This window comes from Cryptomeria japonica, chromosome 2, assembly GCF_030272615.1.
Source record: "Cryptomeria japonica chromosome 2, Sugi_1.0, whole genome shotgun sequence".
In the NCBI taxonomy this organism is placed as follows: domain Eukaryota; kingdom Viridiplantae; phylum Streptophyta; class Pinopsida; order Cupressales; family Cupressaceae; genus Cryptomeria; species Cryptomeria japonica.
Genome location: NC_081406.1, coordinates 251,000,631 through 251,016,261, shown reverse-complemented (window position 1 = coordinate 251,016,261; position 15,631 = coordinate 251,000,631). Strand labels below are relative to the sequence as shown.

The 15,631-nt window shown below is 37.7% G+C and overlaps 2 protein-coding genes across 2 annotated transcripts; both read left to right on the top strand.

Annotated features, from left to right (window-relative positions):
* Positions 1-9,831: 9,831 nt before the first annotated feature.
* LOC131044658 (uncharacterized) lies at positions 9,832-10,602 on the top strand. Its single transcript, XM_057978027.2, has one exon. It carries the CDS (start codon positions 9,952-9,954, stop codon positions 10,420-10,422), a length of 471 nt encoding a protein of 156 aa, XP_057834010.2. The 5' UTR covers positions 9,832-9,951; the 3' UTR covers positions 10,423-10,602.
* Positions 10,603-12,410: 1,808 nt separating this feature from the next.
* Positions 12,411-13,521, top strand: LOC131044657 (uncharacterized). Its single transcript, XM_057978026.2, has one exon. The coding sequence runs from the start codon at positions 12,620-12,622 to the stop codon at positions 13,088-13,090; it is 471 nt and encodes a 156-aa protein (XP_057834009.1). The 5' UTR covers positions 12,411-12,619; the 3' UTR covers positions 13,091-13,521.
* Positions 13,522-15,631: the final 2,110 nt, after the last annotated feature.

Genomic DNA, 15,631 nt, shown 5'->3' with positions numbered 1-15,631 from the left:
TCTGGTAAAGGTGTTACCGATTTAGTTATGATCATTTCCACTATCAATTCTTGCTCATAAACTCTAATTTGACTTCTATTTAGCTCACCCACCTTGACATTAGCGCTCCCCACAATGCAGTCAAAATTCACATGACATAGCTTTTTATGCCATAGACAACTCTCATCAATTTGTGCAATCAAACACATCTTCTCACTGGAATTTAAATGAAATATATTACCTTTTGTCTAAGTACCGGTTGCAATCTCCAAACAAGATCTATTAATGAATTTGCATTTTCCATCCTTGAACTGTAATTGAAATCCCTTATCCACCAATTGTCCTACACTCAAAAGATTATGCCTTAAACCTTTAACATAATAAACATTATTAGTATTGTGCTTACCATCCAATGATATAGCTCCTTTTCCCTTGATCATACATGCTTTGTCATCTCCAATCTAACCAGACCGCCATCAAATTCTTGCAAAGATAGAAACTTTCTTTTATCTCTAGTCATATGATGTGAACATCAACTGTCAATTACCCATTCATCCTTATCTTCAATTTTAGCAACAAGTGCCTTCTCTTTAGGTACATTCTCTTCCAGTACTGGAACATCTTCCTTGATAGCCAGGAACACCCATTCCTTTCCATTGTCGGAACCACTAGCAGATTCTTGTGTTGGTTCATCATCAAAATCAGTCACACCTTCCTCATCTGCAATGTAGCATGATTTATCTTTATTTTTCATGTACTTATACTTGTTCTAATATCCAAGGTTAGGCTTAAAATATCTTCTAGCTCTCTTTTCAAATATTGAATTCCTTTCAGGACATCTAGATGCAAAATGACATATCTTATTACATGCAAAACATTTAAAAGGTTCTTTTCCTTCATACTTACTTCCCATCAGTCCTTTAGGTACTCTTCTAGCAAATAGGGCTTCAAGTTGCTCAAATTCTTCATCTTCTCTCTTCATATGATCCAATTCCCTTTCATACAAAGCTTTCCAATCTTTCTTGCCAGTTGATGATGTAGATGCATGAAAAGCGGGTTTAGACTTCACAGCTCCAAAAGGTCCAAATTCTTCAAGCTCAAAAGCACATAATTTCCCAACCAAGATAGCTCTATTGACAGAAGTATTAGTCATTGTTCTCAATTCATTAATTGCAATAGCCTTCATCTTTTAACCGGTGGCAAAGCTCTCAAAACTTTAGAAACTATCTCATCTTCACTCAGAGTTCCACCACAACATTGAATTCCCATAACAATCTCATTTTCCCTTTCCATGAATGTAGTAATCCTTTCATCTTCTTCAATCTTCAAGTTTTCATATCTCACCTGGTAACCATCAAGTTTAGCAATCTTCACAGTAGGGTCACCTTCATTAAGAGTCTCCAGCTTGTCCCATATAGCCTTTGCTGATGATTTGTCAGTTAATCCCATTATTTGTTGATCAAGTAATGCACACAAGAGGGCTTCTCTTGCTCTACAATCATTCTCAAGCTCCTTGTCCAAGTTTGTTGGAGGAGGATTTCCAGATGTCGGATTATAAGGTGTAACACCATTCTCTGTGATCTCTCAAATTTCCTTACCGAGACATCTCAGATGAGTCTCCATCTGAATCTTCCATACTCTGTAATTTTTTCCATCAAGCCTACGAATATCTCTCCAAAAGATAGCAGTAGATGAACTAGATGAACTTGAAATGTTAGTCACCATAGGATCTTCCTCAAGCGGTTAGGCTTCTACAGAGGGGACTAGAGCTCTGATACCAATTGTTAGACAATTCAAATAACTGGAAGACAACTGAGAGGGGGGAGATGAATCAGTTGTCACCAGATTACCAAAACCTTCAGCAATTAAAAATTTAATACCAGAACCCAAAAGATCAATACCTAAATGCATAAACCATTTATTAGAATAGAAGATAAACCAGTTAAGAATAAACAATAATTAGAGAATAAATACCATCCACATGACACCAAGGTTTGTACGTGGAAAACCTACTAAAGGGAAAAACCATAGTGGGAAGCCTACCCACAGTCAGATAATAATTATGTAGTAAGTATGTGATTTCAATTGAGTGGCCTGCACTTCCAGGAAGGCCAACAGCCTAGAGCTCACTGCTCATCACAAAAGGAGTCTCATTGACTACATACAAATCCATACTACAATCTGAAAGAAGGAATGAGCTGCAAAGATAGCATCTCCTATGCCTAAGTATAGTTCTAGTTAAGCTCAATACTGAAGGACTAAATCCTCTTACATAAACCCAACTCGATCACCAATGATCAACCAAATCCTATGCCTGATCATTACATTATTCATTCATTACATCCTCACATATGATTTACAATGAGATCTTACATCATATATATACAAACCCTTGACCACAAACAATAAGGTCGGCCACCAGACAATAAAACAATTACATAATTACAAAACATGTTGACCTGAGACCAAACAAATAATATCCAACCCATAAGACATCCTGGAAACACATCGAGAAGTCCAATCAACATGTTACATTAAGTCGGTCCATAACCTAGATAAACTAGGACCCAATATAGGTCCACACATGCTAAAGCAATGATCCCAATCAACCAAGTCTCAAACATGATCACCATCAGCATCCTGAATCTCCACCAGAAGCCGCACCAACACCACTAATGCATATCATCAAGGATCTTCAACAAAGCTATGTCGGTGAAACCCTCACCGGAACAACAAACCAAGCTTGCCAGCAAGCAAGATAGCATCCGATCACCAGATCAAAACCAACTGACTAAACATGAATATGAGTAACATGAATAAGACAATTCCATAACCCAAACATACTAGATCATGATGATCTAATCCAACTAGAAACCAAACAACTTACCGGGACCAAAAGGATACCAGTAAAGCAACCAAAATAGCTAGTGTTGACATCAATGACAAAACATCAATGCAACACATAATCAATTCATCCAAATGGCCAACATACTATTGCTTTCCACTCCACCTTATTATTAGTTTTGACATCAAGACAGGAGGATCCACATACACAAAATCATCTTTAGAATTTTTAAACAAAGCTAGCACCCGCATTCCCCAAGTTTCCTTGAGATGATCCATCAAAGTCCAATTTCCCATTATTCCTTCAAGAAGGCTCTAAATCCTCCTTTTGCTTAGTCATATTTGCCTCGTTCTTATAATTTTATCGGCATCTATTATTAGTTTCTCTTAATTATTTTAGTGGGATGATTTGAACACTTTATTACTTTGAGATGTAGATACAATTTATAATGAAACAAATATATGTTGGACACACTTCCATGCATTATGGATAATGTCTTTTAAGTGCATTTTCCCTATAATAAGTTTTTTTTATTGGAGAAAGAAAAATAATGAATTGCAAAGAAGTGGAGAACCACGAACTAAAAGCTACATTAGCTGAAACATGAACAACAACAACTCTAAGAATAGCTAAAAGAACACCACAACTAAGAACAAAAGATTACAACATAGCTGGAAATAGACCACAATTGCAAATGCAAAATTACATCACAGCTGCAAAGACAAAGGTTGAAACTAGCAGCCAAACTGAAAAGCAATTATTTTCCATACAAAACAGCAACTTCATGTTTGATCTCCATTATTCTTAATAATGTTGTGTATCTGTTGATGAAGAGCATGATTTTTTTCATCTTGGGAGTGCCACCTTTTTTGAAGAAACTCTAATTGGAGAGACAAATTGGCACAAATCATATGAAACTCAATCTGCAAAGGAAGGTTTGAATTAGAGAAAACAACATTGCATCAGAGTTTCCAAATACATTTAAGAATCACTTGTCTGCAAGTTTGCAAAAGAGTATCAAAGGATGAAGAATCACTGAGGAGGGATGACTTCCAAGACCATGTGCGAGGAAATAAGGTTGGCAAGGCAGTGAACAAATCATTCCAGTTTTTTAACATGACAGCAGTGCCAAAAAGCATGTTTTATAATTTCTACTCTGGCACAAAAGGGACAAGTGGGCAGAGGATGGACAAACTTAAGACGATTACCAATAGGCAATTTAACATGAGGCACAAACTAAAAGCTAAGATTGAGCATCATCTTTGGACTTCCATATTTGGAGGCTTAGTTTATTCCATTTGGAACAAAGGAAAGAACAATGCCACATTCTATTGAGGCAAGGCGAGATGGCAATATGAGGAAGGAGTTGCCTATATATGGTTCGAAGGGGAAAAAAGAAAATTCCACGATTAGTAAGCCATCTCCAATCATTCAAAAAATTCGCATGGCAATCCAATGATAGCAAACTATAAAGTTCGAGAGTAACCAACTGCTGAATTTCAATAATGGGATTCTTATCAGAGGCTAAGAGGTGGAATTGGGTTTTAAGAAGAGGCCATGATTTCGATTGGAAGGTGGAGGGATCCCATAGGTCCCGAAAAACTTGAATACCTTTTTTAAATAAGAGTTTTCCTTTGAACCTGTTAAAAGTGCCCAAGGGTCTACCATTTTGTTGAATCAATCGATTCCACCAAATAGAGTAATAAGGAAAACTTGGTCCATGGCTGAGAGACTAGTTGAACAAAATCAACTTTGTTGAAGTGATCTGCCATGCTTTCCAGATAGAGTTGAATGGTGTTGAACCATGAGTTTTAAAAAAGGGGTCTAGAAAAATCTTGTCCTTCCAACTAACAAGCCCCCAAGAATGACCAGCAAGGGAAGTTTGTATGCGAAATTTAATCAATTGCTTCCAAGGAGCATCTTCATCCAACACTTGAATAATCCATTTGGTTGTAAGGCAGATTCCTTGAGTGTGAGGATCAATGATTCCTAGCCCTCCCTTGTCCTTAGGTTGTATACAGTGCTGCCAAGAAGTAACCAGAAATCCTTTTTTGTTTCCCCATTTGCCCCATAAAAAGTTTCTGATAAGTTGAGTTAGTTTTTTGTAGCAGTTTTTAGAAGGCGACCAACATGAGGATATATAAACATGACTAGCAAGAAAGAATTTATTTGCAACTTGAATCCAACCAGCCATAGATAACAATCTATTAGTCCAATTCAGAAGTTTGGTCCTGATTTTGTTCATAAACCAATTCCACGTATCTCTTAGAGAAATTCCAACACCAAAAGCGATACCCAGATATCTTGTGACTGTACCATGCTTAATTTTGTTCCATTCAGAAGGAATCCATGGTGGTCGAAGATGAGGACGAGACATAATAAATTCTATCTTGTACATAGCTAATTTGGATCTGGATATGATACAAAATACGTCCAAGGTATCTAAAATATTATCCACCTTTTCAACAGAATTTTGGATAAAGAGCAAACTGTCATCAACAAAGTGTGAGTTGAGGGCAGTGGCATTATTAGGTAGTGAAATGCCATGAATAAGTTTATTATCCTTCGCATGATGGAGTAGGTATCCAAGAGCATCAACAACAAGGACATACAAGAATCCAAGGCAAGAGGACAACCTTGATGGATTGATCTTTGAAGAGGGAATTGAGAAGAGAGGGAGTCATTAACTGTGAGTATGGCATTAGCATCTATGAAGAGCATTTTGACGTGATCACGAATTTTAGGACCAAAACCCAGCCATTGCAACATGTTAAAGATGAAGGGCCATTGAATGCGGTCATATGCTTTGTCAAAATCAAGCTTGACAATAAGAGCATCTTGGGTTGTTTGTTGGGCCCATTCAATTGTTTCCCAGGCCAACACAAGATTGTCAAGAATGAATCTTCCTCCTAAGAACCTCATTTGTTCTAGATGCACTATCCTTTGAGTAATGGGTTTGATTCTTTGAGCCAATGCTTTGGCTATAATTTTGTAGGAAGTGTTAAGCAATGTAATGGGTCTCCAACCAGCTATAAAATCCTCATCCTTGCATTTAGGAATGAGTTTAATAAGGCCTTGATTAATGATTGGTCCTAAAGTACCAGTTTCAACTCCTTCAAGATACACATAATAGAAGTCTTCTTGAATGTAAGGCCACAAGGAATGATAGAACTCAACGGGAAGTCTATCCATTCCAGGGCTCTTTTCAGTGGCCATGCTATAAAGAGCTTCGCCTGTCAAGAAAGTTACTATATTCTTCATCAATTTTGCGAGGAATACACCCTGCCACACTTTCCTCCACAATGGAAATAAGGGGGTCATCCACTGTGTCATCATTGAAAAGTTGTTTGTAGTACTCCAAAAGGGTTTGCATGATGTCAGCCCAGTTAGTTTGAGGAATTTCATCAACAGATTTAATGATAGAAATGTGTTCTTTTTTATGTTTATGTTTTAAGTATTGGAAGAAGAATTTCGAACCTCGGTCACCGTCTTTAATCTATTGGAGACGAGCACGAACCTAAGCACCTTTTCCTTTATAAACAGCCAATTTTCTAACATGGTTTTCAGTATGAGCAACAAATTGTTGAAGAGTGTGAGATTTTGCCAAGATCAAGAGGCAATGGAAAGCACAAATAAGAGAGACAAAATAGATGATAGGAATAAACTGTATTCTATCAAGATGCAAAATATGATCAACTAGATCATTACAAGATGTTCAATGATTGCCCGTGATTGTGTTAGGGTTTCAAGCAGATCTGAAGCAAATATGAACTAACAATTATATGCAGATTTAAATACAAAAGATAAAGGAATAAAATAGGACATAGATAACACAGAGATTTAACGTGGTTCACCCAGAATGGGTTACGTCCACCATACATAGCCGTCCAATCTTTCTTATTATCCAGCAAAAATAGTACATCAACATTACAATGCCTTAAGCATCCCAGCCGCTTATAACATGTGTTTTTAGGGCGACAAACAAAGTCGGCCTTTTTAGGGTTTTATTACAATGTCGGTTTTCATCAATAAAAAAACGGCAAAATTTTTTTTATGAGTGTATAGTACTATGTTGATCAGTCGCCGCATTTCAATAGATTGTCCGTACACACAACGTAGATGAGCCTGCTTATATAAGCAAGGCTATATGGATATGTGAGTACACAAACATGACATGTGGCTCAATAAGAAACAGGGGTAGGTAGGAAATAGGTGTGGGTAGGTAGGAGAAACAATATAATATTCCACATGAGGTGGATCACCCACTGAATGTGGAGTGTAACAACAAGATCACACCATAAAAGGTGGAAATTCTCCTACACACACTATCCCAATGTGGCACAAACACCCAAGTGTCTCATACCCAAACTACTATTAAATGCATATACCTAAGTAAACTTAAGTAAGGTGTAATAATATCCAAGATGAATAATTATTTACACCAACAAAGAGAAAGGTCATGGGGGTTAACTACAAGGAGAGAACGCCCACGAACCAGTTGTCCATTCAGAGATTTCTCAAGTCTCTTTCGTTTAGCAGCACCTCATCGACCATAATCGTGAAGGAAAGAGGTGCAGCGTGTGATAGTCCTTTCCCACCAACTAATCCATCTATCTTGTTGGGGTCTAGGTTCAACATTCCATGTAGCTAAAAGTCCATCAATGCAATCGTATTGTTGGAGATGGGTCACATTAAGTTTGAAGGGCAGATCATTGGGAAGGGATAATGAGTTGGAGAATCAAAGGGAGGTGAAAATGGGGAAGTGTCAGAAAGGGTGGCAACAAGGTCAAGATAAACTAAAAGACTCAATGAAGAAGGCACAATAGAACAATTAGGAGAAATATAGTATCTATCAAGGCAACTCATCTTCCTCAAAAAGCCTTCCCTACAATTAGACCAAGTATACCAATGAGGCATGTGAAGGTCTTTCTTGCCTAATAAAGGATCATGCACACCCAAATCATTACGGGCAAGAGTCCAAGCATCAAACTCCAAGTGAGACAAGTGAATAGGATTTTCCCAATTGCAATCAACAAAGTGCTCCACCATATTAAAGTCACCCCCTAACACCCAATCTACATTAGGGAGGTAAGCACACATCCATTCCCATAAAAGGGTCCTATCTGAGGGTGAGTTAGGAGCATAGATGAACAAAATCCATACAGGGTGTCATGAAGGAGAACATTGGCCCAGATGCAACAATTATAAGGGTCACTTCAATAAGCAACCACATGTTTCGCAATCCAAGGGGCAAGACCAAGTACCGCTCCACCACAACCCTCAAAATGATTGGTGTAGAAAAAAAGAGCATCTTGCCAAATGGAAGCAAGAGTGGCTTGCAAACGTACACTGCCAACTTTAACTTCTTGTAGCATGATAATATTAGAGTGATTCATCTGAATGGATTGTCTAGCATGGTATTTCCGAGAGGGGATTGTTAACCCCCGAACATTCCAAGACTAATTATTACAATTAATTGAGAGGAATCAGGGAGAGTTTCCTCATTCTGTAGGAGTGCATTGAACTGATTTTGAGATCGGCATTCTTGAAAAGCTAGAGAATGTTGCGGATAAGATCTTTCACAAGAGGAAGAACGGGATCTAGATCTTGCAGGCGAGGGAGAAACTACCTGCAAGGGCAAGTTCTGATCAGTGCTGATAGGAGAGGTGGAAGAGGCAATATCTGTCCTTCTCTTAAGTGCTCTAGAGTTGTCACCAAGAACAACATCTCTAAAGGAAGGGGAATTGTGGGTTGAAGGGGATTGCGGAGGAGAGGAGGGGGTGGTGTGGATGAGGGTGGTGGGGTGGATAAGGAAGATGGTGGGGAAGGTGAGTTAGTGGGATTAGGTGGGGTAGCAGAGGGGGGATGGTTAGAAGGTTGAGGCTCATTAGCTTGTTGTGGAACCGAACGTGGTTTACAAATAGGGCAATCACAGATAAGGTGCCCTTCTCGGCGGCAATAGAAACAGGCATTTGGTTTGCTCAAGTAGGAGATTCGTTGGTCAATCTCAAAACCTAGTCCAACAAGCTTAATCGTGTCTAGAAGTTGTTGGGTGAGGTCCATTTCTATGCAAGCACAAGGCTGAACATGAAGGCTAGACCATTTGTCGGAGTTGTTTTTACACCATAACACCCTACCTAGCCGAGAAGCTATTTCATTCATGAAGGGACAAAATGCAAGGTTGAGGAATGGGAATTCAACCCACATTGGATATTTGGATTCAAGATGAAGTCATTGTCCCAAGCTTGGACAGAACAGGTCTGTCCACAAATTATCCATGAACCATATTGAAGGACGATACAGGCATGTTCTGGGTCTACAAAGGTACAAGCCACATAACCCCTACCAAGTCCCCTAAAAGATTCTATAATCCAACCCTGAAGCATTGCCGCTGGGAAGAGTGGAGTGAGTCAAAATTTGGGCATTTTCATCAGACTTGCTCTCAAATTGGGGTGATGCCCTAGGAATGCCTTTCTCGAGAATCTCCAGTTGGGCATCTAAAAGGTCTACATCAAGATTGTCGATTCCTTTAGATTTGTCGCTTTCGAGGGCTCCACACTCCCTTGCCTTTTTCTTTATCAATGTTGCCTTGGGATTAAGCCAGTGGCCTTCAAAATCCACAGGCTAAGCAGCCTATGGGACCTTGGGATAGGTCATGGCAAAGGATATTAATGCTCGAAATTGAAACGATGTTGCAAAACCTTAAGGTTTGAAACCTTCGCGTTCCTCACTATTCACTCTCTGCTCGTCGTTTGTGTCATATTCCCACACTTCTCTATAATTCATCTTTTGTTATAATTATTTTTAAGATAGCCCATAAATATTAGAACTCATTTCTAATCTTAAATAATTTTCTACTGTTTGACATTGATAATCCTAAAAATTTATGAACCACCATAGATCACCCAAAACAAATATAATGGCATTACCTAACTACATGATATCCCCAAAATATATTTTTTTATTAGAAGAATAAACATCTTATACTTTTTATTAATTATTGACATAACGAGAACAAATCACTTGTTTCCATTGTTGACCATCCAACCTATATTACTTGCAGAAGCAAAAGTCTTTGTTAACCCTGAAATCCCCCTATTTCCCCAATTCGTTAGAAGCTGCAGGCCATGGCATCAGCTAAAATCCCTGCGGTTTTTGCATTAGTATTCTGCAGCTGTGTGCTATATTGTTCTGCGCAAGGCGATTCGAATCTGACGGCTTACACGGTACTGGAACAGTACGGATTTCCACCGGGTCTTTTGCCGACAAATGTGAAAAGTTACAGCTTGAATGAGGACGGAAGCTTCGAGATTTATTTTGAGGGTTCTTGCAGCTTCAGCCTGGAATCGGGTTACAGTCTGAAATACAGAGACCGCATCACAGGGCACATTTCGACGGGATCTCTGAAGGATTTGAAGGGCGTCAGTGTTAAGGTAATGTTCTTCTGGCTCACCATTGATGGAATTGTTCGCGAGGGGGATAATTTGGAGTTCTCTGTCGGAGTTGCTTCGGCTTCCTTTCCTGTTGATAATTTTATTGAATCTCCCCAGTGTGGCTGCGGGTTTGACTGTAATGCCATTCTCAGGGCCGAAGCCTAGATCTGAAGTTCTGTTAGGGTTAGGGTTTCAGTGAGTTAGGTGTATTGTTTAGTTTAAATTTAGTTGGAGTTATTATGTGGGCAAGGCAGATGTGTTTGAGAAAGAGTAATCTATTTGTGAATATTTTATTATATTTTTATTAGATTAATTAATGATTTTAGTTGGAGGCTTGTAGTTTAATTGGTTACGTAAAATTGGTGAGGGTGATGGTTCCTTGAGTTATGTCATTTATCAAATTTTAGATTCTTTGAATTTGAAATTTGTTCGAGGTCAATCACTTGGTAATTTTGTCCAATCGAATTTTTTTCTCATGGCAGCTATTGGTAGCTTTAGCAAGAACAACTTTTGATTTAAATATATGCGCACTCATAATACTTAAAGAATAACTTTTCTTACATGTCTCTTTCTTGAAAGTTATTGGACAGAATTTCAATCTACTACACAAAGTTACCTAAGCTTTATGAGGGTAGAATCATTTTGGAACTTGAGGGCACTAAGAGGTTGCATACAAGGACACTTACATAGTGTTTGATAAGTGAATATTTTAAAACAAAACAACTTTTAAATTTTTCTTGGTTTATTTATCTATTTATTCTATAATTTTTTTGTGATTATATGCAATACCTTAGATAAATATACTACTAAGTTACTAGAGCTTTTGTGATGGTGGGATCATTTTGTAACTTGAGGGAATCTTTCAAACATACATTAAGAGCTGCAAACAAGGACAATAGCATACTATTTGAGCAAGAATCTAGCCAATGAAGATGTGATGTGGTAAGATGAAGCAATTGTATAGAAGTATCAAGGGATCATCAACATTGAGGATAAAGTTGGGGGAGGAGCACACTACACTTCTAACCTCTAAAGTACATAGGGATATGAATAGCTGACTTGTGACTAGAATATTTTTTGATTAAGTTATATGATAATTTATATAGTTTTATATATACAGGTAGATCAACATGTGTGATCTCTATGGCATAAGAATGGTATGTATAAGAGTTCATGGCCAATTTACTATCATCATATCATGAATTTTATTCTTATTGAATACTTTTGAAGGTTGCCCTCAAATTGGCTTCTTATTATCAAGTATTTTCATCTTATTTCCTCTCTATATTAATTCATCTTCCTTAGGTAGTATTGAAATTTAACATTAGAGTAATTTGACCCCATTGAAAGTCTCTTCCTCATAATGCCTCAATCTCTAATTGGAGCAAATTCCTTCTAAATAAGATGTTTATAATATAGTCACTTTCAACTATAAATATTTCCTATCTATTTTGAATAGACCATTACCATCCCTACTACTATTGCTTCCCACTCTATCTCATTATTAGTTTTGATGTCAAGAAAGAAGGATCCTCACATACAAAATCATATTTAGAATTTTTAAACAAAGCTAGATCCTACATACCCAAGTTGCCTTGAGATGATTCATCAAAGTTCAATCTAACATAATTATCTTGAAGGGGCTACAAATCCTCCTTTTTTCTCACTCATATTAGTTTATTTCTTATTACTATATGTGTTGGACACACTTTGATGCATTAAGGATAATATCTTTTAAGTGTATTTTTGTTTCAGCAAGTTGATATGTGTGATATTTTCACTATTCGCTATAATTCATCCTTTGTTATAATTAGTTTTATGACTAAGTAGTGGTTGAGATATCCCACAAATATTGAGATGCATTTCTAGTTTTAAATTTTTTTCTATTATTTTGCACTTATACTCCTAGAAACTTAAGAACCGCCATAAATCACAAAAAGCCAAATATAATGGCATTACCTAACTAGATAACATCCCATAATATCTCTTGTTTTTTATTAAAAAGACAAACCTCTCACCTTTACTTTTTTAAGGTTAATTACTCACATTAAGTGAACAAATCATGAATTTCCCTTAAACTCGAAAGGTGTGACCTAAATCCTTCATAGAATTGACCCATATCCCTCAAACAAATCAATCCCTAAAAAACAAAATTTATGGTACCCGATTACAAATTTCTGATCCACCAAGGTTACCAAGCTTTTACGCCTTTCACGTGGTACCTTCCAATACAACTACTTGTCTCCATTGTTGACTTTCCAACCTGCATTCCTTCACGCACAAGCTACAGTCTTGTTAAACCTGAAGACCCCCTGTTTCCCCAATTCGTTAAATTTAGGGCTAGAGTTAGAAGCTCCAGGTCATGGCATCCGCTAAAATCCCTGCGCTCATTGCATTAGTATTCTGCAGCTGTATTCTATATTGTTCTGCGCAAGCCGATTCAAATCTGACGGCTTACACGGTATTAGAACAGTACGGATTTCCAGCGGGCCTGTTGCCGACAAGTGTGAAGGGTTATACCCTAAATGAGGACGGAAGCTTCGAGATTTATTTTGAGGGTTCTTGCAGCTTCAGCCTGGAATCGGGTTACAGTCTGAAATACAAAGAGCGCATCACGGGGCACCTTTCGACGGGATCTCTGAAGGATTTGAAGGGCGTCAGCGTTAAGGTATTGTTCTTCTGGCTCACCATTGATGGAATTGTTCGCGAGGGGGATAGTTTGGAATTCTCTGTAGGAGTTGTTTCGGCTTCCTTTCCTGTTGATAATTTTATTGAATGTCCCCACTGTGGCTGCGGGCTTGACTGTAATGGCCTTCTCAGGGCCGAAGCCTAGATCTGAAGTTCTGTTAGGGTTAGGGTTTCAGTGAGTCAAAGTGTAGTGTTTAAGTTTAATTGGAGTTATTGTGTGGGTGAGGTAGATGTGTGTAGACTGAGTAAATTATAACAATTTAAATTTAATAATGTTCTATATTTAAAGGTTGTATAGTTCAATTGGTCAAGTAGAACTGGCATGGACAATGGTGTATGTTCTTGGACTGTCATTCAAGAATGTTTAAATTTCTTTCTTGGAGCTGCAATTGGTTCAAAGGTCAATCCTTTGGTGACTTTGACAGGTTGAATCCCATGGCAGTTTAGCTGAGTGCAACCTTTGATTTAAATGTAGGCCCACTTATAACATTGTAATCCACTATATATAAACAAATATATGAATATATGTGTAATCCATTTATTTGGAGTATAAAAATATCATGGTTTTAAAGGACACTCCTAAAATGTCATCTTGAGATCTATACTTATTATGGATCATTTGATGTGTGGCTTTTTGTATATTTAAAGAGAAATCCCTTGTGATTTTTGAAGGATCTAGTATTTTGTAACTCAATGTGGTTTAAAATTATAGTTTAATTTTTTATATTTTGGATTTTTATTTCATGGATCATATTTTGATGTGTAGCGTTTTGTTATATTTAAAGAGAAATCAATTGTGATTTTAAAGGATCTAATATTTTTATAATTCAATGTGCTTTAAGTTATTGTTGAATTATTTATTCTAGGTTTTTATCGCTTTATTGTAATGAAATTTTTTATTGAGAGCTAAGAAATCAAATGAAAAATTTGTGCTCAAGTTTGCATCAAAGGCAAGTTTTTATTGCTATTGTTTGAGAATTATAAATATACATCATCATTTTATAATACAATACATTGTCAATGAGCTAGGGAACTTTTTTAAGGCAAAACATTTGCTAATGGTTTTGCAAATGGGGTAGTAGTAATGTGGGTTTAATCTTGGGGAAACTCTACAATTATGTGAGCTTGAATCAAAGTAGTATTGAGATGGGTGACCTCTTGGAAGTCTTGATGATCACTCCTTATGAACATCACCTAGATGTAATGAATGCTAAGTGGGTTATTCATGCTCATGAGAAGTGGGTTCTTATGAACCATTCCTCATGAAACATGGGTGGATACAAATTTAAGCAAAAGTATGCAATTGATTCTCAATAAAACATCATATAATTTGATAAATTATGAAAACAACTCTTAAACATAAAGCATGGCATGAGCCTTCCACAAGGTCCTACATATCCCTAAATATGATGCAACCCTACATGCATTAATTTCACTACTCAGAACTCTGTTGGGATATGGCAATTGGTCATGTTGACATCATATAATTTGATAAATAATGAAAACAACTCCTAAATATAAAGCATGGCATGAGCCTTGCACAAGATCCTACATATCCCTAAATATGATGCAACCCTACATGCAAGAATTTCACTACTCAACTTTGTTGGTATGTGGCAATTGATGATGTTGAGCTTAAATTTTGGTGACTTTGTGAACCACATTTCCCCTAAAATCAATTACGAGGGAATGCAAGGGGGCAAAACCCCTCTTGCAAGGCTTGGGGGACTACCCCCTCCGACAAAGCCTTGGGGGTGGAGACCACAATATAAGTTCTAGAGGCAACACCCCTAGCAAGGGCTATTGGGCGTAGGGCCCTCAAAGCAAAAATTATCCATTATTTAATAAAGGAGTTAGCTATTATTTTGGTATGTAACCCAACCTTTGTAAATTGTCAAAAAGGGCTTGATAAATAAGTGGTTGTAGAATGTGAAATATCATCATATGTCAATGGGCCCTTGGTTTGCCGATAAAGTTGAAAGGTTCTTAATGAGCCCACCAAGGATCAAGTCTTGTTGAGTGCAAGGCTTCGACATCAAAAAGGGACGAGGTTGGGATCATGTCCCAGGCAAATTTGGCGGAATGGATACCCCTCAATCCTTGGCTCTTAGCCAAAAAGGTTAATTGTGCTTCCGTATCAAGTCACAAGACCACCCCCAAAGTCACAAGGCTTGAATCAACAAATAGGACCACCTATTAGTTCTTAGGTGTCACTCATGAGTGAGCTCTAGCAAAACCCTAGTCACAAATGGACACCCTCAATACCATTTAAACACACTCATTACCTACCAAAACCACTTATTAGGGTTTCCTAGCATCGCTACCTTCGCAACACATCCAAAATGAGCTCAAACTGACACCCTTAGCGCTCAGAATCATTCTCAAACTAAGTGGTTGAACATTGGCTCTCATACCTAACCTAAGCCACCCAATAGGACACGTGTGTTAAGTGGACGCCAATGTGGCACGCTAGTGTCCCAAGGACACACTAGTGTGTCAAAGACTGGTGAGCTCATGTTGTCGTCCTATGAGACGTGCATTTGTCCAGACAAGTGAGCTTCTTGATTGGACAATTTGATGTCCTAATCACCCTGAACCCTTTGGTGAAGTCAATTTTACCCATACGACCCTCAAATTGAGATAATTGGGAAAGAAGATGAGAAAATGGGACAAGAACTGTCTTTCG